The sequence below is a fragment of the Triturus cristatus genome, chromosome 7 (assembly GCF_964204655.1).
Source record: "Triturus cristatus chromosome 7, aTriCri1.1, whole genome shotgun sequence".
Classification (NCBI taxonomy): Eukaryota; Metazoa; Chordata; class Amphibia; order Caudata; family Salamandridae; genus Triturus; species Triturus cristatus.
Genome location: NC_140590.1, coordinates 1,627,245,079 through 1,627,268,324, shown reverse-complemented (window position 1 = coordinate 1,627,268,324; position 23,246 = coordinate 1,627,245,079). Strand labels below are relative to the sequence as shown.

The 23,246-nt window shown below is 42.6% G+C and overlaps 1 protein-coding gene across 2 annotated transcripts in view; it reads right to left on the bottom strand.

Moving 5' to 3' along the window:
• Positions 1–11,455: 11,455 nt before the first annotated feature.
• The window catches only part of SLC2A4RG (SLC2A4 regulator), a 225,682-nt gene continuing 213,891 nt past the window's right edge, over positions 11,456–23,246 (bottom strand). For both annotated transcript variants that reach the window (XM_085619616.1, XM_085619617.1), the window contains exon 9: positions 11,456–14,775. In XM_085619616.1, the coding sequence (XP_085475742.1) occupies positions 14,664–14,775 (112 nt within the window). In that variant the 3' untranslated portion in view covers positions 11,456–14,663. The remainder of the gene's footprint in view (positions 14,776–23,246) is intronic.

Sequence of the window (23,246 nt, the reverse complement as noted above, 5' to 3'; positions counted from 1 at the left end):
CTTGCTTTGACTTGACAATGTTGAATGGGAAAGAAGGGGTGCAGCACAGGAAGGTCAGTCACTCAATCTCCTTTAAGGTCCTAAAATGTTCTAGTAGTAAAGAGTATGCTGACCACTTCTGCCTTGGCATTCCATACTTAGGGCTGATGGAGAAAGGGGTCTTGTGAGGTGCATTTTAAGCTCTGTTTTTTCATTAAGGTCACCAGTGTTCTGTCTCAGTACGAATACTGCTTTTTCATTTCAAAGGGAGGGTGGGCCATCTATGTTAACCAGACAGAATATCCAGGCAGTGCTTTTCTTAAGACAGCTTTGTTTTGAGTCATTTGAAACACCAAAGTCAGCACTCACCAGACTAAACCCTGGCAGTTTACGCCTGATCTTATCAGGTTAGTGATATTAAAAAAACACAAGAGCACTGATTAAGCAGTACAGACAAGCTGAAAACCTGTTTGCATGACAAATTATTAAAATGAATACTAGAAGAAACCCACCCAAATGTAGCATTGTGACCAACAAATAAAGAGACAGACTGCTCATTTACAAAAAAAGCTAGTTTTTAATTTCTTTTGAACAGCTGTGGAAGTTTCCATCTATACTGTTGGCACATAGCATACAATATTCTTAAACGAAGCACAGCATCTGCAATAATCCACACACACAATCCTCAGAAGGTTAAGATAGGGTCCTGTGTGCTGTCACATCACCCATCCCATTACAATACTTGCTGTCGGGGTTCATACAGCTGCCTCACTTTCCCAGAACTGTATGCATTTCAAATGTCTGACAAAGGAAATTCTACAGTTTCTCCTCCAGAAATTTAAAAAATAAAGTCTACAATACTGTAGATTATAAAACATTCTGGAATGACAACAATACAATACAAAAATGACTAGAAACGTAGACCTGTTCTTCAACCAAGAATTCCCTGGGTTACAGCTCTACTCAGATGAGGGGACTTAAAGGCATTTCCTGCCCCTCATGTGTGCAATGAAAACGATATCCTCCAGGGACTACCTAGTCAATACTGATGCATAAGGCTGCTGGCATCACATCAACTGAGATTTAATTTCACAGATTGTAAAAGAAGTGATCTGACCCCACACATACACACACAGTCCCTTCCAGCTCTAAAGGCACAATAAGAGTAAAATCTAAAACTTCTGACTGCTGGAACTTCGACCTCATCCAAAGGAAGATTGCAGCCTGGAGTATATTTTGATGCACCTGCTTCACACCATCATAACTTTCTTCAGCCAAACTTAAGCCACTTAGACCCATTGCATTCACACAGTTTTTCAACAGCCCCAACTGTTAACTGGCATCAATGAGAATGGGTTCTGGTCTTTGTAATTTCATAAAGGCAGGACATTTATACTTTACCGAGATTCCATTTATTCTGGTTCCATTTGACAGAAATCCAACTTCATTTGAATTTTTCCCCTGAAAACAGTTTCAGTTAAAAAGGCAAGTCTTGCGACCCCCTACCCATTATGAAATAGGCTCTTAAGTAGAAAACTAGGATTTTAAAAATGATCCCAATAACAGACCTTTCTTTTGCAGCAATATAATTTTTTATTTTTTTCTAAAATGTTTGGAAAATACCTTAGCCCTACTCTCAACCCTGACCATAACCTATGACCATAGTCCAAATTCTGTCCCAGTCCTATTTTTGTAGCTAGGCCTTGACTTGACCCTAACCTGGCTCATGCATTGATCCTGATCATGGTCCTGAGTGTACCTTTAATCTTGACTCAAAATTCTTAAATAAGATGAAAGTCTTCAAAGTAGAGCAGCTTCTGACAGATGTCAAATGTGATTGCTACTTCCGAGAGAAGATCATCTGTTGGAGTTACTTCCATACAGTAGTACTTGTGGCACAGACTGTAACTTGCTTTAATAAGCTGACCAAACAGGATAACACAAGATGTGATGTGGTTAGCTTTCCAACCATGGCTCCAAGAGACATGGATTCTAACCAAACTTCCTTAGTAAACACATTGTGTGAAACATGTTAAGTCGGGTGTTGTCGAAGCCTCACTTGCTATAGTTGTGGAAACTAGTAAAGCTTAGAAATGGGATAACAGTTATTATGAAATGCTATCTCCAACAAGCTGTAAACAAGCCGTGAGACCATCATCACTCAAATCAGCCAGAGAGTACACAATGTTCTTACATGAATATGCATGGCTTTAGGGGTGTAGATATTATTGCACTGGGGCTCCTGGCACTCGGGCACAAGAGTGAGAGGACCAATGCTCCTTAATTATGGCTGTTCAATTCACCTTGAGGGTCACAGTGGCCATTTTCTTCGTTTAGGAAGGTCTCCTGCCCGCCTTGCTGTGCCACTTGCTGTTGTGATGAAATAATGCTCTCTTGTACTAGGCCAAACTCCGAAGTTTCAGAATATTTCATAAGATTCTCTTCAGATTTACCTTAAAAATCTTTGGCTCCTAAGCCAATATATTTGGGAAATCATTCTTTAAAATTAATTGTTTGGCATATTTTAAAAGCAATTACAGTGTGAGAGGCGAGCTCTCAAAAGCTGTGGAGCAGTCTTGCGTCACTCTTCGTCCAGTACTAGGATGTTGTGAAACATTTTCTAGGGCTGTTTTTAGGACCCAGTCCAACTCTGAGTTATGTTAGTCTTGTTTGGTGACATATTACAGAAATTAAATTTGAGCAACTAGCATCAAATGTAGATCAATTACAGAGTCTACTCATGCAACAACCATGGATGTTTTAGGTGGCCTATAAAAAGCTCCAGTCTATAAAGTATCTACCTGGCTCCATGACTGACACAACGAGCACCCACAGTATAATTTGGGTAAACTTGAGACGGATTGGAAACCTGATTCATGGCTTAAGCTCTTAAGGTTGACAAAACATTAAGAAAATAATAAGCGAGGAAGGTTAGCCAGGTAACTGGCCTTGGGTGGAGAGGTCTTCTCTACTATACTTTCTACCAGAACATAAGACGGCGTTCAAGTGTCCATTTTCACAAGATGGAAATAATGAGGAGGTGTGGAATACATTTTGCTCATTTTAATTAGCAATGATGGTGTTTTTAACAGGGAACTGTAATAACAAAATCACCATTTAACAAGGGACATAAACTTTCCTGGGTAAAATTGTATACCATTTACATTTTACATGATATCAAAAGCTGCAATCTATTGCTGCAGGACATTAGCAAACTATCCCTCTCCCCGATCAACACTTGGGGAAAGTGAAAATCTGATCTGTGCAAGCAAAATGGAGACCTTGGATATCTCGCCGCAATTTTATTTTATTTATTTATGGCATTTATAAAGCGCTCTATCACCTAACAGGCATCCTGGCGCTGCAATCACAGGTCATTACTGGAACAAGGGCAAACAAGTCTTCAAAAGTACGACACAACATGAACGTTGCTTCCTCCACCACATTGGTATTATAAGTGGTTGTCACTATTTTAAAAATCAACACCAATGAAAAGAAAATCAAAGCCCTGTTGGACTCGCGGTTTCCCCACAACCTTCCTGCCCATTTCTTATTGCTTCATTCTTTTTTCTGACAATTACAAAAGATGAAATAAAAGAAACAAGCTCTGTCCAAAGAAGGGTCTGATGGCTTAGTGTTTTTTTTTTTTTTGTAAAGCGCACTGCTGCCGAGGCGTCGTGGCACTGTAGACCACTGGGGAACCCGTCCTGGCTATCCCTGTGAGATGGTCCCTCATGGGTATCTCCAAGGTGAAACCAGGCATCCCCGGCGAATGTGGGGGGCCGTTGTGGAGATGAGGCAAGCTAATGCCCAGAGTTGCCGAGTGTGATCCCTGGTTAGAGTAGGCACCGAGGCGAGAATTATCGAGTCCGCTGGCCCTGGTCCAAGACCCTGCCGCGTCGGGAATTGAACCCTGGTCCCGGGCCGTCCTCTGCTTCCGGGTCTGCTGCCTCTAACCAGTGAGCCACACTACTCCACATACATCCACTGTAGGGGCCAGTGTTCGACCTCATGGTCACAGGTTTAAATCGCAGCGGGTCCACTCAGTCTTTCATCAGTGTGAGGTCGATAAAATGAGTACTATTGAGTTGGGTAACAATAAACATCTGTTGTTCAGCACCAAGATACCCTTGGGTGAACATGCGCTTTACAAACACACGTTATGTTATTTAGTCAATAGGTATTGTATAATGACTTGTAAGCCACGGTCTTCTACATTTGTGTGCACGCGAGTGTCTGTAAGAAGGCTGATCATATGTTTCAGATGTAAGCTGGTCAATCATGCATCCTTAAAGAAGTGGAAGGATATACTCAACGGACAATAGAAATACGATACAGCTAAAATAGACCTGTGGGCTGATTCAAAATGTGATTGAAAATGTCTTAAACCAGGGTCCTGAGCTAAAAATACTTATGGTTGTAGAAGGCCGAATATATATATTTTTTTTAAACTGAAGGTCATGGCTTCCACCACAACTGAAAACGTGAGGAGCAGTAGTAGTGATGGTCTGGTAGAAATCACCTGCAGCACATCTGATCTACAGAAAAATTATTTATTTATCCCACACAATTATGTTTTAGATCTTTTCCACCATTTTAAATGAGCTCCACAGCAGCACACTACATATAATATTGGGACCCAGGAAGTAGATGCTTAAAATATCCTGCTAAAGGCTCCGTTTTAACAAACTAATTCCAGTTGTATAAAACATATTAATGTATTCCTCATAGGGAGTCAAATTTTCAAACTCCAGCCTTACAGACTCTAGTGCACATTATACTGCCACCCTGAGTAGATAACGTATTGTAGCAACTGAGATTTGACTGGAGGATAATTTGTTGAACATGTGATAAAAGCTATTAGGAAGAGACTTGCCTCACCGTCAATCTTCCTGATTTTCCTAAACAGCAGAGTGACAGAAGGGATGGCACAAAGAATCCTGGCAAAGAAAGTCTCCCGGAAGATGAAGTCACTTGTCCATTGTAGAAAAGTAAAGGGAACTCTTGATGTTCTTCTGTAATACAAACGAAGCCTTGAGTTCGCCCCCAAGACGAATATATATATATTTGGTAGAAGAAATGAAGGAATAAGATTCAGTTCAAAAGTAAGTATTTCCCTGTGCGAATCCTGGTCCAGCTAGATGTTTATAAATGTGTTTCATGATCATGCTCTATGAAAATATTGTACTGGTGACATGTTTGAAACAACTAATAAAAGATGCTTAGAAATAAAAGGCTTTTCCATAACACGAGCAGTATTCACTGGCTTGATAAAATGGCAGACAGGTTTTGTAGTAATGCTAGCAGTGTACAGAATTATATAAATACATATATGAACAGATATTTCCATAACAAAAGGAATTTTGTCTTGTGGTAGAATGTTCAAAATTCTTCGTGCTGTTTTAAACTATCAGGCAATCCTGCTTTGGTTTGACAATTCCAAATCTATAGCCTGTAAATTAAGGCAACTCACCCTTCATCTTCCAAAAGAAGATCACCCATGTGAGAGCGAGGATTTGAGGAGAAACACTTGTGACAACACTGGCTTGCAGTCCAGCAATAGGTCAATGGCTGATGACAGTTTACCCGAGGCTGAATGAATGAATGAATGAATCAATCAATGTTGATTTCTAGAGTGCTACAGTTACCCAAGGGAGTCCTGGCACTAACAGACCTTAAGACGAAACTTAAAGGAAATAAAGAAAATCTCCTTTGCAGCTAAATTGGGATGTGTTTTAGAATAGCCATGTTTTTGAGATTGTTTTTTGAGAAAGAAGGTAATTTCGAATTTCACGAATATGTAAGGTTAGAGAGTTCCACAATGTCGGCGATATAAAGAAAATTATCTTCCACCTTTTATGCTGTGTCCGATTTTCCTACTATGTCTAGTAAGTAACATTTGGTGTAACAAAGCCATCTAAGAGGTTTATGGTGTACCACCTTGTTCCGTGAGTAAACAGGGCCCGAGTTGTAAAAAGCTCTGTGCATAAAGGACAAGCTTTCAAACAATGCTTATGCACCGGCAAGCTATGCCGCTGTGCTGGGACTGACTAATGCTGAGGGAGATTGAGGATCAGGTGGGCCACTGCGTTTTGCACTAACTGACCAGTGAGCAAGATACTGAGCAGCTCCCAAATACAGCACGTTACAATAAACCATTCTAGAATAAATATATGCCGGTACAACAGTTTTACACGCATGTATGCGTAGCAACGGAAAAAGTTTGTAAAGAGGTCGAAGTAGAAGTGAGTAGGTTGCTGCTACTTCAGTAATGTGTTTGGCAAATATGAGTTGGTTATCAAAGAGAACTCCCAGATTCTTGGCCGAGCATACTGAAGGAAGTGTGCCCAGGTCCTCAGGCCACCAAGAAAGGGACCAGGTAGGCATGGTTTCCTGGAGAAGGGACACAAGCTGACATGTACGCGCCATGAAAAAGGACACAAGCAGGCGTGCAGGCACCATGGTTAGCAAAGTCTCTGGGGAGTCAGACACAGAGCGAATCACAAGACCTTTAGAGTGGAGCCCAGCAGCTCGGATGAACAAGTTACTTACCTTCGGTAACACTCCTTCTGGTGGATATTGCATTTAACTGCAGATTTCTCATCTTTAGAATATTTCCCAGGTGCCAAACTGGATCATAAAGTCTTCATAGCAGAGCTCCAGTGTGCTTCTAAGTGGTGTGGTGTGGCTCCTCATTGGCATTGTTTTGCCCTGCAAGTGATGGAGCAGAGCCGCTATATAAGCGCCACCCTTGCTTAACAATGTCAGTTTATTGTGTGACTGTCCACGTCATTGTATGCAGAACACAAAAACAATCTGAGGTACCATTATGCAGATTTCCAATTTAGAACCTTAATAAGTGACGAGAAGACCACTTCACTAATGTGGAGGTGGGAGGCAGTAAGGAATTTGCAGTTATAGTACCCACCAAAAAGGCGTTAAAGGTCAGTAACTTGTTCTTCTGATGGCTACTACTAACCTCAGATTTCTCACCTTTAGAATACACACTAAAGCTGTACCTCCCACAGGTAAAGGATCTGTGCAGTGGGCTCAAATCAAAACGTTCTGCAGGATTGAATGGGCGAAATGTAATTCCAGTCGGATCTGGCTGACAAGGCAGTAGAGCTTCTTGAACATGTGCACTGATGCGCATGTCGTCTCCTGGCATATGTAAAAAACAGGCACTATGTGCACCAGCACAGTGGCAGCAGCCTTGGCTTTGGTAGAATCAGCCAATATGTAGCAGGTCTTAATTCATAGGACTATCCACCATGATAGTGTACTTTTCTGCACAGCTTTGCCTTTCGGTGCTCAGGTGAATTCCACAAAGCGCTGATCATACACCTGACAGTCATTGATCGGGTCAAAATAAAAGCTCAGAGCTCTATCTGAATACAGTCAACAAAGTCCCTCCTCCTCTTTTAAGGGGTGAGGTGGAGCAAAGAACACTGGCAGGGTGGGTGATGGATTGCCCAATGTAAAACAGAGTCACAACTTTTTGTAAAAAGCTCAACCCGGTCCTTAACACCAGCTTGTCTTGGAAAAAGGAGCTTTAATGCAGCTGCAAAGATGCAGCCTGGAGCTCATTATGCAATGGGTGAGAAACCGCAACACGCAGCTATGCATGGGTTCAAAAGGGGTACTCATAAGGAAGGTTAGGACTAAATTGAGATCCAACTGTGGTAAACGTTTTGGGAGGGAACATGTGGGTCAAATCTTCAATAAAAGGCATCACAACAGGTGATTTAAACAAAGACGGTTGGTCCAACAAACATGAAAAGGCTGAAAGGGACAACAAATAATATTTAGTAATGCAAAATGCAAGACCTTGCTGGGCCAAAGACAAAACAAATCGTAATACATGTGACAGTTTGACTTGTAAGGGGTCTGTGTTTCGGACTTCACACCAGTCTAAAAATGTGTCCCAGCCATCGTGCGTAGATGGACTTTGTAGAAGAAAGTCTAGATGCGAGCATGACATCCGCAACCTCAGGTTGCAGATCGAACGTCATCAGTTGCCACCAATCAAAGTCCACACATGAAGGCCTAGATTGTGTGCTTTTGGGTGCAGAACCCTGCTCTGCTGCTGCAAGAGAATATCCTCCTGCAGTGCTACACTGATTGGAGGGCAAATGCTCATGCTCAGAAGTTGGGGATACCACTCTCTCCTGGCCAAATCCAGGGCCATTAGGATGAACTGGGACCAGTCGTTCCTGATCTTCTTCAGAACTCGGGGCAGGAGAGGAAGCGGTGGAAAGGGATATAGGAGCCCTCTGCTCAACTCTAGTCTTAAGGTCTCTCCTAGAGAGAGCGTTCTTGGGCACTCCAACCAGCAGACGTCTTGATACTGCACATTCTAGACATTGGCGAAAAGCTCGAGCCAGGGCTCTCCCCACTGTTGGAAGATGTCCTACACCACTTAGGAATTTATGTGGAGCTGGATTTTCACCAATGACCACAGTCCTATGATCCCCACCTCTCCCAGATGATCGCCACAGGCCAGCAGGGATGCTTAAGTCACTAACCAACACCTCTTGGTGTGAGGAGGAAAAGTGGTCTGCCGCTGGGTAGTGTGTGGTCGAGCAGTCACCACTGCAGATCATGTGCAGTCTCTTCCGAAACCTGGATGACATTCAACAGGTTTCCTTGGTGCTGTTAGAGTGGAAACTAAATGTGAAGAAGTTGCACCACCACAAACAGCAGTAGAAAGCGTCACAAAGTTATATGTGGTGAAAGAGCAGTGTAGGCCGAAAATCTACAATGATGCAAGATAGGTGAATAGTTCAATAAAAAATAGAGTGCATGATCAGCAAGGTCTTAGTTAAAGGAAAATCTGTGTTTACAAGCCTGAAGGAATTTATGGTCACAGCAACAAGTATGCATTTTGTGTTCCTGGTAAATTAAAGACGTCACTTGAAGAATAAGGGCTAGAGTTAGACAAGGGTACACAGAATCTGATAGTAGTCTTAGGAGCAGAGCAACAAACCCAAACACACATGCATATGAAAGAAGCAAATAAATGGTTTGATAAGTATGTTTAGAATTACAATAAAGAAAGTGTAGAGAAAAGGTTAGGAATTTGAAGAATTCAAAGAATATGTAATTACTGAGTACCCTATTTGACCTTTTGTAAGACACATTGTTCGACTATTTAAGTGGCCGCCTGCAAACAGCAATTTGAGACCAGCTGCTTACCTGTGTGGAGATAGCTACTCTCCCTGCTGCAACAGTAAACCTGCTTTTGCCTTGCCCAAGAGTCATATATATATTTATTTTTTTAAAGTTTCCCCGCAACAGTGCTTGACCCACTGAAACTCCATCGTCCACTGCAGAGCCTGCCACCTGGTGAAGTGAACAAGCAGGATGCAGGAGGACAACAGGCCCAGAAGCCTCACAGCTGCTCTGACTGAGATCTAGGACCAATGCTGAAACATCAGAATCATAGCCCAAGTGTCCTGGACTTGATACGAAGGAAGAAAAACCCTGGAGTGCATTGTATCCAGAACATCTTCTACAGACAGGAATACTGTGGGAAGGAGTCCGGTGTGACTTCAGGTCGTTGATCGAGAAGCCCAACTATGTCAGGAGGTTCTACGTCGTTAAAAGGGGTCTACGACTGACTGGCGAGCCCTCCTTCAACAGCCTGTCATCAACGTAGAGAAAAATTGGTATGCCCAATCTCTGAAGATGGGTAGCGACAACCACCACCACTTTTGTGAACACCCAAGGGGCACTGGTATGGCCAAAGGGGAGCACAGCAAACAGAAATACTCCTGAAACAGTGCAAACAATTAATGCCAAGGTGAAGATTTTGAATTTGTTCTTCTGGAGGAAGGCATTCAAAACGCAAAGAACAAAAACAGGATGAATGCCTCCATGCTTCTCCGGAAAAAGGAAATAGAGGTAGTAGCAACCCATCCCTACTGCTCAAGCTAGTACCCTCTTGAAGGCCCCTTTGGCCAACAAAGCCTACACCACTTACAATAAGATGGATAAGTGCTCCTACCAAAGCCATTCTGATGAGAGAGGGAGTTGAAGTGGGTCAGAAAGGAATGGTAAGGCATAGCCCTGCTGGAGGATCTGGATGACCCACCTGTTGGATGTGATGATCTGCCACACTGGAAGAAAATGCCTGATCCTGTCTCCCACAGGGTGACCGTGTGCCACTAACAGCAAACCTCAGAGGCTTGGAGGCAGATGCCGCAGGGGAAGAAGGCTGCGTGGAACATTGTACCTGGCAACTTGCTCAATGCCTGCTTGATCCACGCCCACAGCCATGAAAGGAATGGAGTACATGTTGCTGGGGTGGCTGGACCTGCTGATCCCTATATGTAAGTCCCCTGGAGTAGGCTTGAAAGAGTTGGGACTGCTAAGGAAACTGCCAAGTAGGGGAAGAAAGGGCCATCGAATACAGTGTGACTCTGCTTTCTTTAAATCGCTTGAGGGCAGAATCAGCCTTTTCACTAAAAAGGCAGGACCCACCAAAAGGCATAGCCATTAGAGACACTTAAACATCCCCAACTAATACCCACCTCCTGTCTCAAGTAATCAGTCATATCAAAGACTGTCCTAATTACCTACTCTGCTGCATACTGACCATCCTGAGCCTAAGAGGCCTGAAACACATCCTTGACTGCCGGTAAGATCTTTCTAGCCATATCCCAAAATTCATGCATATGGAGAACTGTCTTGACTCCAGTGAAGGCAGCTGTATGGCCAGGACCTCAGCTGCACGTCTAATCACCACAGCAAATGGTGAGGGTGGGAGGATGGGGAGGGGACCCAAGGGGAGACACCAACCTTGTATCTGTGGAGGTATCAAGTCCTGTTCTTCTGCTAGTCCATATACATTTCATCCTCATAATCACAGTGTTAAGATAAATCATTCCTATCACCACCATAGTTATTTTTAGGTTGATAAGAGTCCGAACCATAAAGGTAATAAAGCCTTTGAGTAAGGCCTCGAGGGAGAGGGACAGTCCTGTCAGAATCAGAGCACACAGGAACCGGGTGCTCTGAAGGGAATTTGAGGAGTGAGCATGGATGGAACTGGGTGCTCTGGAGGAAGTCAAGGAGTGAGCACGGTTTGGGACAAAGAGGATTCTGCTCGATATTGTACACTGGAGTCAGCAGGGTCTGTACCTCGATGTGGAAGCCAAGGTGGGCTTTTGGGGTACAAAAGGCACAAAGGTCAAAACCCCCAGCAGGTACCCAACTTAAAGCACCAGTGGATCTTTGGGGCATGAAGGCACACCAAGGGGGCCAAAAGAATGCTCAAAATATGCAGCATGGCCTCCTTGAAGGCCTTGACCTGCTGTGGCGCTGCCAATAGCCCGGAAAAATGAGGCACAACGATATCCGCTATGGGACTGTTTCTACAATCAGGAATGAGATTGGTTGGAAGCTTGATGGTCTCCTGACTTCTCTTTGGACAGAGGAGAGGGAATGGGGTCGAATCCCACTTTGACTTCTTGAATTTCTTTTCTTTTGGACTTACAGAATGACTTATCGCAAGGAGGGCCTGTAGCAGGAGAAGGCTAGCGAGTGGGAATGAGCCCACGCCCTTGACCTGGAGCAGAACTTACCCAAGGCTTGTCACTTCTTTCTGTGTTTGGCAACATACAGCTTAGCTTCACAGTCCCAGATCGCCTCCGGGTGCCTCAAGGCACATTCTTTGCATGACATGGTGTTGTGCCCAGAGTCCAAATACCAGATGCAGCCATTGTTCAGATATGTCACAGACATCTGCTTCCGATAGTTAGGGCACAGTTTGAATCCTTTAGTGTTCAGTGGGGACATCGTTTCCAGGCACAGTGGAAAGAAAGTCAAAAGGAATTCATAAACCGAAAAAGAGGTGTGGCGCTCAGGTTCCTTTCTATCTGTGCCTTGGTACGGGGATCTGACGTCTATGCGCAGGGGTGGTGCTTAATATGTTGCTCTGCTTTGCCACTTCTGGGGCAGACAACGCTAATGGGGAGCCGCACTATGCCATGCTGTGGCACACATCAGCACAGCTATGAAAACTTTCGGATCGAGTCCTGCACCTGGGTTATATTCTAAACGTGAGGAATCTGCGGTTAGAAGTATCCATCAGTAAGAAAATGCTTAGGTTTGCAGTAATGATAGGAGCAACTGATCCAATGGCTGGCTGAGACAGTCACAGCCAAGTCGTGATGCTTTAACCCTTCCTTTGAAGGAGGTAGGTTCAGCTTTGTGAATTGGCAGTCTTGTAAAAGATTGCTTCAAACAGTATATACCCACAGCAAAAGGCCTTTCTCAGGCTTGCTAATTAAAGTGACATACTATAAAGGCGTAAACTGGCTTACTTTTGTTCCTTCCTTATAACCAACCCACCTTCAACATGCATTGTAGTATCAAGGTCTGAAGGCTGCACAAGCTGGGGTTCTGATCAAGCAATACTTGGAAAATAACCTTAGCTTAAAATGTCAACCAGCCCAAAGCCAGCTAAACATCAAACTACAAAAGCCCGCCCTTTAGAAACAAAATGGTGATTTTAGCCAAATGAAAAAACTAAAATCTCTCACATAGAAAATCACTGAGGAAATTCTAGAATAAAAGAAAGATTATTTCGGCTAAGTGGTAATTTAGTTCAAGAACTATGTTGGTGAAAAATATAGAGACAAGACTGAGAGGTCACCCAGGTAAAAGGATCAACGTTTTATGAGGTCTTGAATGTCACACTGCCCATCTAAAGCCACAGGAATGCTTCTATTTCCTTTTCAGTCAGTCTCAGACCCCTCAGTGAGGATAGTTAAAGTGCACACTAACTGTGTCAACATTAATTGAAATATAATTGTTCCCCCCCAAAAGAATATCACACCCTGTGACTGACCACCACTGTGTCACTGAACATCTGTACACAGACTACCTGCCAAATGTCCTCCTAACAAAGGTTATCACTCTACCTGCAACTACACTGGCTCTTTAAACTATATGCTTTTGCTGTATGTAACATTGATGCCACTGACGTTTAGCTGCTGTGGAATCCATCCCAACTTTCTGATAAACATCAAACAGAAGTACAACAATCATCTGTTAATAACAGTAGTAGTGCTGGAACACTCGTGCCCTGGAAACACTCCACCATTAACAAATCCCATCACCGACAGACATCACTGCCATCAGACCACTTACCCCATTTGGATGACAATCCTACAACAAAAAGCAGAGGTTACAGAATAAAGATCTTACTAGAAATCAGAGAAGGTTCAGAGGATGGGAACAAGCTATAAAAAAGGGATCCCTATGGCAACAGTGGTGCTTCGGTGCGTCTGTATAGAACTTAAGCAGGGGTGAAAGCAGAGCCTCTACTGAAAAGCAGGTGGTAGATTAACTGAGACAGAGGAGGGAAACAGAATATTAACCCAACCAGCTCACTTCTTCTGCCCACTATTCCCTCTCTTAAGTAGGTCTCTCCAGGTTGACGCCCCTAAGGAGTGGAACATGATAATTGTGCTCGCAGCTTTGAGTAAACAAACATTGCAACTGCATAAAGATGTGCCAAGCTCAATACTTCACCAGCAGGATAACTTTTAAACCTTGTACTGCCAAACCCAGCCCATCACGAGAGCCTCTAGCACTCGCATTGCACCAATCAAAGCAAATCGGTTCATTATGCCCCAAGCGTGTATATTCATCACTGCTACAAGTGGTCTGATCACATTGTGAGGATTTGCTATGGACAGCCCACTTCGTGCAGCACTGCTTGATGAGGCGAGAGGTCTTCGGGGGCTTCACAGCGAATCCAGTTTTAGCAGCACAGATTCATATGATCTTAAAACTCATTTGCCATGACCACCCATGTCCTGCAGCACGGTTCATGCTGAATGGTCACACCACAGATCTGCTGTGCACAACCAATTTCCTGCACACTTGGTCATCAGTGTCTGAGCTCGCTGGACCGGGAAAGTACACATGATCCATTTCCAGTAAGGCCATTCATTGATTGTCGCAGCAAATATTGAAGCACTTTCATAACAGTCTTTCTTGTAACCAAACAATATATTCACAGTACTCTAAAAGCATCTTTCAGGAACCAGTTCTGTTTTTCACTTTTTAAAAGGCCTCCAATGGGTTGCATGAACCCCATCACTTCCAAATGTTTCCAAGCTTGCAGTTACAGATTCATTCACAGTGTGCACCCAAAAAATTAAGTTAAAAAATGCCTGCCATGCCAGCTCTGTAAGCGAGTGGAAAATGTTAACACCAAAGGGTGTACATCCATAGGCGAAAAAGAGCAACAGGACAGTCGGGGCTAGCTTATCTGTAAAAGGAAAAATTATCTTTTCAGTGTCTTAGAAAATACAATGGGTCAAATCTTGAAATCTCAGAGACAAATACCTTTTCACAAATATCCGAAGGGAAAATGTCTTTAAAAAAGGAAAATAATGAATTTCAGAGCTTAATTATCCAAGATTCTTTGTTGCAAAACAACTTTAAAAGATGCGAAAAAATCCCGCAGGGCACATGTCTATTAAAAAAGGCAGCGAGGCAAAAAGCACCTCCTCCTATCCTCTAGTACAAAATGTCAAAACAGCAGGGCCCACTGTCGTTGTACCGACCGCTTCAAACATGAGGCTACTCAGCCGGCAAGTGTCATGCAGAAAGGGGTCGGAGCACACACGCAGCCCGTGGATGACGGCAGAGCAGGAGAAAGAGGGAATTCAGTCCATGAACCTCTGACATGCCTTCTTCCAGCGGCAGGCCGTGCACCACATCTCACGGTTTTCCATTCCATACACCTTCCTGCATTTCTTGGCGTCTCCACGAGGTTTCCTAGGAAAGGCACAAACGAAATGATGGTTAAGTCCTGGATAGAATGCATGAAAACAACATAGTATTCAGAGTCCACATATCTGCAAAGCCAATGGAACCAGAAGGTAACAGTCAGCGAGAGGAAGCCTCTGGACACAAGGGATGAGAAAGTAGGGTCGGAAAAAACTAATTTGTAGGAGAATACTCGCTGACGTTTAAGATCCTTGGTCTGCCCCCACTCACCTGCAAATCATAAAACCGACAACCCCATGCAAGGACGAGTTGCTTCATCATCTACCTGTTATCTGGCCAGCTATCATCAACTAAAGTTGCAGCAGACGTGATCAGCAACAAAAAACACAGACCCCATTGTTCACAGAGGAAGATCAAGCTCTGCTGCACCATTACGAAAAAATAAAAACAAGGCATGAGGCCACAGTAAAGTAAATCCTTTGGAAGTGAGGGCCCACAATCTGTCCCCCATCACAAATGGTAAAATCCTCCAAAAGCTTTATATGACTTGGCTCAGCAAGTTATAAAAAGATTGAGAAGACAGAGTGCCAGCATTAAGGGACTTGCTCAATATGGGCTAAAATAAAAAGTTTAAACTACGTACTTACCAACTCCTCTGCTCTTAAGCCCTTACATTCTCCTCCATTACCAACCAGCAGGAAATGCCACCATCTTGTAGATGCTTACAAACCCAAAAGTATTTTATTATCAGTCATAGAGCAGGTACCGCACAGTCGCTTCCCTCAGGTGGATGCTGCATCTTGCCTTCTCATCTCACTTGCACATACTACCACCCTTCCCAGTGGGTGGGTCTCTTGCATCTGGCCTGGTCAGATTGTCTCTCTCCTCTTATTAAGAGTAACCAAACGACTAACAGTAAAAGAATAAGTAAGCAGGTAAGTAACTTTTCTTAGTCTCACTAAAATCCCATAGAGAGAAGTCACTAATCAATCACAAGAAGGTGTTGAGCGTTGCCATCTTCAACGCCAATAATCAGGCTTCGGCTCTTGCGAGCAACAGAGTCTGAACTACAAACATTAGGAAAGATCTGCAGGTCACCTTGGACAAAAGACATATTTTTACAACAGTTACTTTATTCTCGAAAAGCAGCAATCGAATTCCAGACAAACACTATGGGAGGTGGCTATCTCAGGCCCAAGACAGGTTCCAAGTGAACAGGCTGATAAAAATGTAGCCACGATTGAGAAGCATCCCTTGAAGTTGCATCATGCAACAAAGCTTAAATAAATCGTGTGACAAAGCAAACGCTCTTCAAATCTCCTCAATGGAACACACTTAAGCAAAGCCACATACAATGCCTTCGCTCTAACGAAACAAGCACAGCCAAAGAAGGCTTCTCCATGACATTCCGCAAAGAGAGATGAAGGATGAATCAGGAACCACTAGTCTGCTTGGATGAAGCATCGCACCAAAGGTAACGACACATCTGACAACCTGGTGAGTCGAGGTACTTAATTTCCTTTGTACCTAAGATTGTTCAACATTTCCTCTTTAGCTTGAAGACTATGGAATCTGCAGTACTAACCACTTCAACTAAATACATTGCCATTTATTGCTCTCACAGAGAGACATTAACTTGAATATCGGATTCTAAATCTGGTTATTCACTGCCATGACATAGCAAAAGTGGAAAGCAAACCTAGCGACGGATGCTGGAGAACATGGATGGCACTTCCTCTGTTTTTGCCACATTCCATGTCAGATGCATGTTTCTGCTGGCCCTGCTCTGACAAAGAACTGAAAGCTGGGATGAGACCACTCAAAGTCTTACCACACAACACCATCTCACTGCTTCATGGAGAAGGGGAGAGAAGAAAATAAGTTACTTACCTGTAAACTGTGGTTCTCCAGTATTGGTATTTTTCATAGATTCACATGCTTGAATCATTCCCCGTCCTCGAAGTAGGAGTCCCACGGTACATAAAAAGCAATAAGTAAGTCTCTCACATTAAAGTTAATAGAGAGAAATCATTCACTTTAATAACTCGCCTAGTCATTAAATATGGTCCAAACTCTAGCCAATCAGGCGACAGCACACTCTAGAGCCCTCTCCACAGAGGCTCCAGGCTGATTTTCGAGCACAACTGTAGTATAAACGTACAATATGAGAATGGGGAGCCTCTATGGGCATGTGAATCTATGAACGATACCAATACTGGAGAAACACAGTTTACAGGTAAGTAACTTATTTTCTTCTCCAGTATTGGGGTATCTTTCATAGATTCACATGCTTGAATCACAGTAGATAGCAGTTAAGACAGGTATGAATGTTTCATACAGAAAAAAATATTGTAAACAGAGTACGAAAGAACACTGTATGTTACCCAATGTAAACCAACTTATAAATCCTATATATATATATATATATATATATATATATATATATATATATATATATATATATATATATATATATATATATATATATATATATATACACACACACACTCCACGGGCGAATGGGAAAACCCGCTGCCTCCAAACCAAAGGGCGCGTCGAAGCAATGACCTCCCAATCACGGTCATCAACATCCACCAAACTTTTACCAACAAAAGTGATCGACGCCGTGTCTGTGCGCAAAATTAAAGTTTTAATGCCAGCTGAAAATGCTAGACGCGTTTCGCCTGTCCTGCAGGCTTGTTCACTAGCAAAGCAATAAAGTTACAGTGGCTTTTTTATCCGTGAATGTGCTCGAGTCACATGCGAACTACAACAATAAAAATGGACAACAGACTAGTAGTTTTTCATGGTGAGTCACAGGTTAATCAAGGTGAAATACCCAAATACATTTTAGCTTAGTGCTTTTCTTAATAAATTTCATTTTAAATTTCATTATATCACAATGCAAAATTACATTGTAGTTGTTTACGCCAACAAGAGATCATCATCGTACAACATTTTAAACCACATTGCCGACCAAAGTGGTCATTAATGGCCTGATCCGGTTGAAAAAACCGAAAACAAATTAACCATTTTTGTTTAAGTAAACCCAATGCGTTCAAACGGGATTATGATGATCACAATTCATTATTCAATGAAGACACAGCCCAAGTGGGCATATGCATACAATTGACATACTTCAAACTGTGAAACACAAATTGTCTGTAATGTAACAGTGTCCAAATATCTACAAAACCTAAAAAAACCCTTAAAAAAGGAGGGGATAGGGAGGAGCCTATAAGTGGGTATGCAGATCCTCTTCCATATTTAACCCGTCCGGGATCTTAGTATTGAGTCTTATAATATAACAAGATTCAAGTCTGCGAAGTTTTTTCTCCCTATTGCCCCCCCCTGCTACTAACAGGGATGGCATCAATAACAAAATACGAGAGACCTGTGGCGCTTCTGGTATGGTATTGATCGAAATGACGAGCCACGGGGTAGGCTTTATCCCCGTTCTTAATGGCTCGCAAATGTTGCAACACTCTTTTGTGGACCGGAAGGATGGTGGAACCTACGTATTTCAGCCCACAAGGGCATTGAAGCACGTATACTGCATAGTCTGTTTTGCAGGAAAATTTCCCTTTTATTGGTTGTACAGACTTATGATCAAAGCCTACTGGAAAATTGGTTGTATTTTTTCCAAAGCTGCATGCTTTACATTTCAGGCATTTGATAAAACCATCCTTTCTGGTTAACCATGCACTGTTCGGTCTCACCCTGGTCTCACTGGGTAACATATTGCTGACTAGAGATTGGTGAAGGGATCTGGCTTTTCTGAAAGTAAACTGTGGTCGTCTTTGTATGGATTTACCCAATACAGGATCATTACGAATGATATTCCAATGCTTGTAGATAATATTTCTTAGTGCATTTTGTTGATTGTTGTATGTAGTGATGAATCTACACGTATTAGGCTCGGACTGTGATGGTTTAGCTGCCTTACTGTCTTTGTTGAACAATATCTGCTCCCTAGTTTTCTGCTTAACTTTGAAGGCAGCTTGGTTCACACATGTTGTCGAGTACCCTCTGGCTTGAAAACGGGACTTCAAACAGGATAGTTCTTTTTCAAAATCCTGTTCTTTGCTACAATTACGTAAGGCCCTGAGACATTCCCCATAGGGGATACTCCTAACTAATTTCATTGGATGAAAACTAGTAGCGTGTAGCAGTGTGTTTCCATCCGTAGCCTTACGGTAGAGTTTAGTCTGTAATTTACCATCACTGACATATACAGTAAGATCTAAAAAATTAATCTCACAAGCACTTATTTCACTGGTCAGTTTCAAATTTAAGTCATTTGCTTGGAGTTTGTTCACAAACTCCTCTGCATCTTTTATGGTGCCTTTCCAAATGATAAAAAGGTCGTCAATGTAACGACTCCAATGAATTACATTATTTTGCCACTCATCCTGCCAAAGCGATTGGACCACCTGCTCCTCCCACCAGCCCATATGCAAATTCGCATAGCTGGGGGCAAAGAAAAAATCACCTACTCAACAGTCTAAGGAGTACTATAACCTGGTAGACAAATTGAGTAACAATAATGATTGCATCGTGCGCAATGCGGACAAGGGGGGTAATGTGGTGCTTTGGGGCAGGCAACAGTACCTAACAGAGGCATATAAACAGCTTACAAATAGATCTAATTATGTTAAGGTAAAGGAAAATGTCATGGAAGAATGTTACTCTATGTACAATACCTTACTGGGGGAGTGGAATCAACAAGGCCTAATTAGTAAGGATGAAATGTCCTTCCTAAAAATTTCATGTCCGACCACTCCAGTTTTATATTTAATCCCAAAAGTCCACAAAGACATGACAAACCCTCCTGGCCGTCCAATCATCTCGGCCATAGGCAGTGCATTTGAGCACACTTCCAAATTTGTCGATTCGTTCCTTTGTCCCCTTGTCAAACTCTTACCATCATTTATTCTTGACACAGGTGATTTTTTACGTAAGATCTATGATATTCCATGGGAAGATGATTTTTTATTGCTTACCATAGATGCCACAACGCTATACACTAGTATCCGCCATAAAGATGGTTTAAATGCTTGTCGTCATTTTTTGGGCAACCGTCCCGCTAGGTTTTGGCACCATACCCAAATGATACTCAAAATGATTTCCATCTGTCTTGAGAATAATTTTTTTCTTTTCAATGGCGAATTGTACCACCAAATATGCGGAACCGCGATGGGAACCTGCTTTGCCCCCAGCTATGCGAATTTGCATATGGGCTGGTGGGAGGAGCAGGTGGTCCAATCGCTTTGGCAGGATGAGTGGCAAAATAATGTAATTCATTGGAGTCGTTACATTGACGACCTTTTTATCATTTGGAAAGGCACCATAAAAGATGCAGAGGAGTTTGTGAACAAACTCCAAGCAAATGACTTAAATTTGAAACTGACCAGTGAAATAAGTGCTTGTGAGATTAATTTTTTAGATCTTACTGTATATGTCAGTGATGGTAAATTACAGACTAAACTCTACCGTAAGGCTACGGATGGAAACACACTGCTACACGCTACTAGTTTTCATCCAATGAAATTAGTTAGGAGTATCCCCTATGGGGAATGTCTCAGGGCCTTACGTAATTGTAGCAAAGAACAGGATTTTGAAAAAGAACTATCCGGTTTTAAGTCCCGTTTTCAAGCCAGAGGGTACTCGACAACATGTGTGAACCAAGCTGCCTTCAAAGTTAAGCAGAAAACTAGGGAGCAGATATTGTTCAACAAAGACAGTAAGGCAGCTAAACCATCACAGTCAGAGCCTAATACGTGTAGATTCATCACTACATACAACAATCAACAAAATGCACTAAGAAATATTATCTACAAGCATTGGAATATCATTCGTAATGATCCTGTATTGGGTAAATCCATACAAAGACGACCACAGTTTACTTTCAGAAAAGCCAGATCCCTTCACCAATCTCTAGTCAGCAATATGTTACCCAGTGAGACCAGGGTGAGACCGAACAGTGCATGGTTAACCAGAAAGGATGGTTTTATCAAATGCCTGAAATGTAAAGCATGCAGCTTTGGAAAAACTACAACCAATTTTCCAGTAGGCTTTGATCATAAGTCTGTACAACCAATAAAAGGGAAATTTTCCTGCAAAACAGACTATGCAGTATACGTGCTTCAATGCCCTTGTGGGCTGAAATACGTAGGTTCCACCATCCTTCCGGTCCACAAAAGAGTGTTGCAACATTTGCGAGCCATTAAGAACGGGGATAAAGCCTACCCCGTGGCTCGTCATTTCGATCAATACCATACCAGAAGCGCCACAGGTCTCTCGTATTTTGTTATTGATGCCGTCCCTGTTAGTAGCAGGGGGGGCAATAGGGAGAAAAAACTTCGCAGACTTGAATCTTGTTATATTATGAGACTCAATACTAAGATCCCGGACGGGTTAAATATGGAAGAGGATCTGCATACCCACTTATAGGCTCCTCCCTATCCCCTCCTTTTTTAAGGGTTTTTTTAGGTTTTGTAGATATTTGGACACTGTTACATTACAGACAATTTGTGTTACACAGTTTGAAGTATGTCAATTGTATGCATATGCCCACTTGGGCTGTATCTTCATTGAATAATGAATTGTGATCATCATAATCCCGTTTGAACGCATTGGGTTTACTTAAACAAAAATGGTTAATTTGTTTTCGGTTTTTTCAACCGGATCAGGCCATTAATGACCACTTTGGTCGGCAATGTGGTTTAAAATGTTGTACGATGATGATCTCTTGTTGGCGTAAACAACTACAATGTAATTTTGCATTGTGATATAATGAAATTTAAAATGAAATTTATTAAGAAAAGCACTAAGCTAAAATGTATTTGGGTATTTCACCTTGATTAACCTGTGACTCACCATGAAAAACTACTAGTCTGTTGTCCATTTTTATTGTTGTAGTTCGCATGTGACTCGAGCACATTCACGGATAAAAAAGCCACTGTAACTTTATTGCTTTGCTAGTGAACAAGCCTGCAGGACAGGCGAAACGCGTCTAGCATTTTCAGCTGGCATTAAAACTTTAATTTTGCGCACAGACACGGCGTCGATCACTTTTGTTGGTAAAAGTTTGGTGGATATATATATATATATATATATATATATATATATATATACCTACTGGCGGTCGCCAGTAGGTAGTTATAGTTAGGACCACGTTTCCATAGGAAATCCGCAACATTCTATTTTGAATAACTTTGGCGTCGGTCGACAAATCCTCGCAAATTTTTCAAAATAGGTGGGGCGCTACGCTCCGCTCCTTCCCTGAAAGTCTCGGGGGGATTCGTCAAGCGGGGGCTGAGATAAAAGGGGGGTCCCAAAACGCGTTTTTCCCATGCATTTTTCCATAGGACCTTTAGACAGGGCTACAGCCCGAACGGCTGAACAGAATTACTCGAAATTTGGCAGAGAGGTAGTCCTCAGGTCAAGGAAGTGCCTTTTGTAGGTTTGGTGTAAATCTGTTCAGTAGATTCTGAGAAAATAGCCTTTAAATCAATATATATATCTGAGCCAGCTTACGGTGCGCTTACGGTACGCTTACCGTACGCGTACGGTGGCGTGCGCGAGCGCGATTCTGATTGGCTCTTAGATCTTAGTAAACATTCGAATCGGCCGAAACCAGGAAGCGGCGGCCGCCATTTTCTCTCTCGCACTGAGAGTGATGTTTAAAATATAAAGCACAAAAACATGTAAAGGGGCTGTTTAGACAGCTCCCACACACATAGCAATGTTGAGGGAGTCCCCAAAGATCCCCCAAGGGCAAAAACGGAATTTTTTTCTTCCGCTAATTTCGCCGATTACGCTTACCGTACGCGTACGGTAAAAAATTATAAAAAAAAAAAATTATCCACACTCTCCCCACCCCGTGCGCAATTGGTGCCCGTAGGGCACCAATTGTGCATGGCTTATTATTGATGAGTTAAACTAAAATATTAAAAAAAAAAATAATAAAAAAAAAAATTATCCACACTCTCTTCACCCCGTGTGCAAATGGTGCCAGAAGGGCACCATTTGTGCATGGCTTATAACATATACGAAAAATTAAAATATTACCTTTCAAAACGAAGTGCATCATATGTCCTCCATGTGCGCACGGTGCGCGAAGCGCATCGTGCGTACATGGCCCATGTAGCGTAACATGGGCACGCGGTGCGCGTAGCGCACCGCGTGCCCACCGTGCGTGCACGGCACTAACTGCGTAAAGTGGGGGCGCGGTGCGCGAAGCGCACCGCGTGCTCACTGTGCGCGCACGGTGCGCGAAGCGCACCGTGCGCGCATGGAACGAACTGCGTTAAGTGGGCGTGCACGCCACGAATGGCGTAAAGTAACTTAGCATTTAAAAAACCGTACAAATTCACTGAAAAAACCATAGGTTTCACACACGTTATAGTTAGGAATTAGCATTTAAAAAACCTTGCAAATTCACTGAAAAAACCATAGGTTTCACACATGTTATAGTTAGCGGAAATTTTACTGATAAAAAAACCAATGAAATTCCC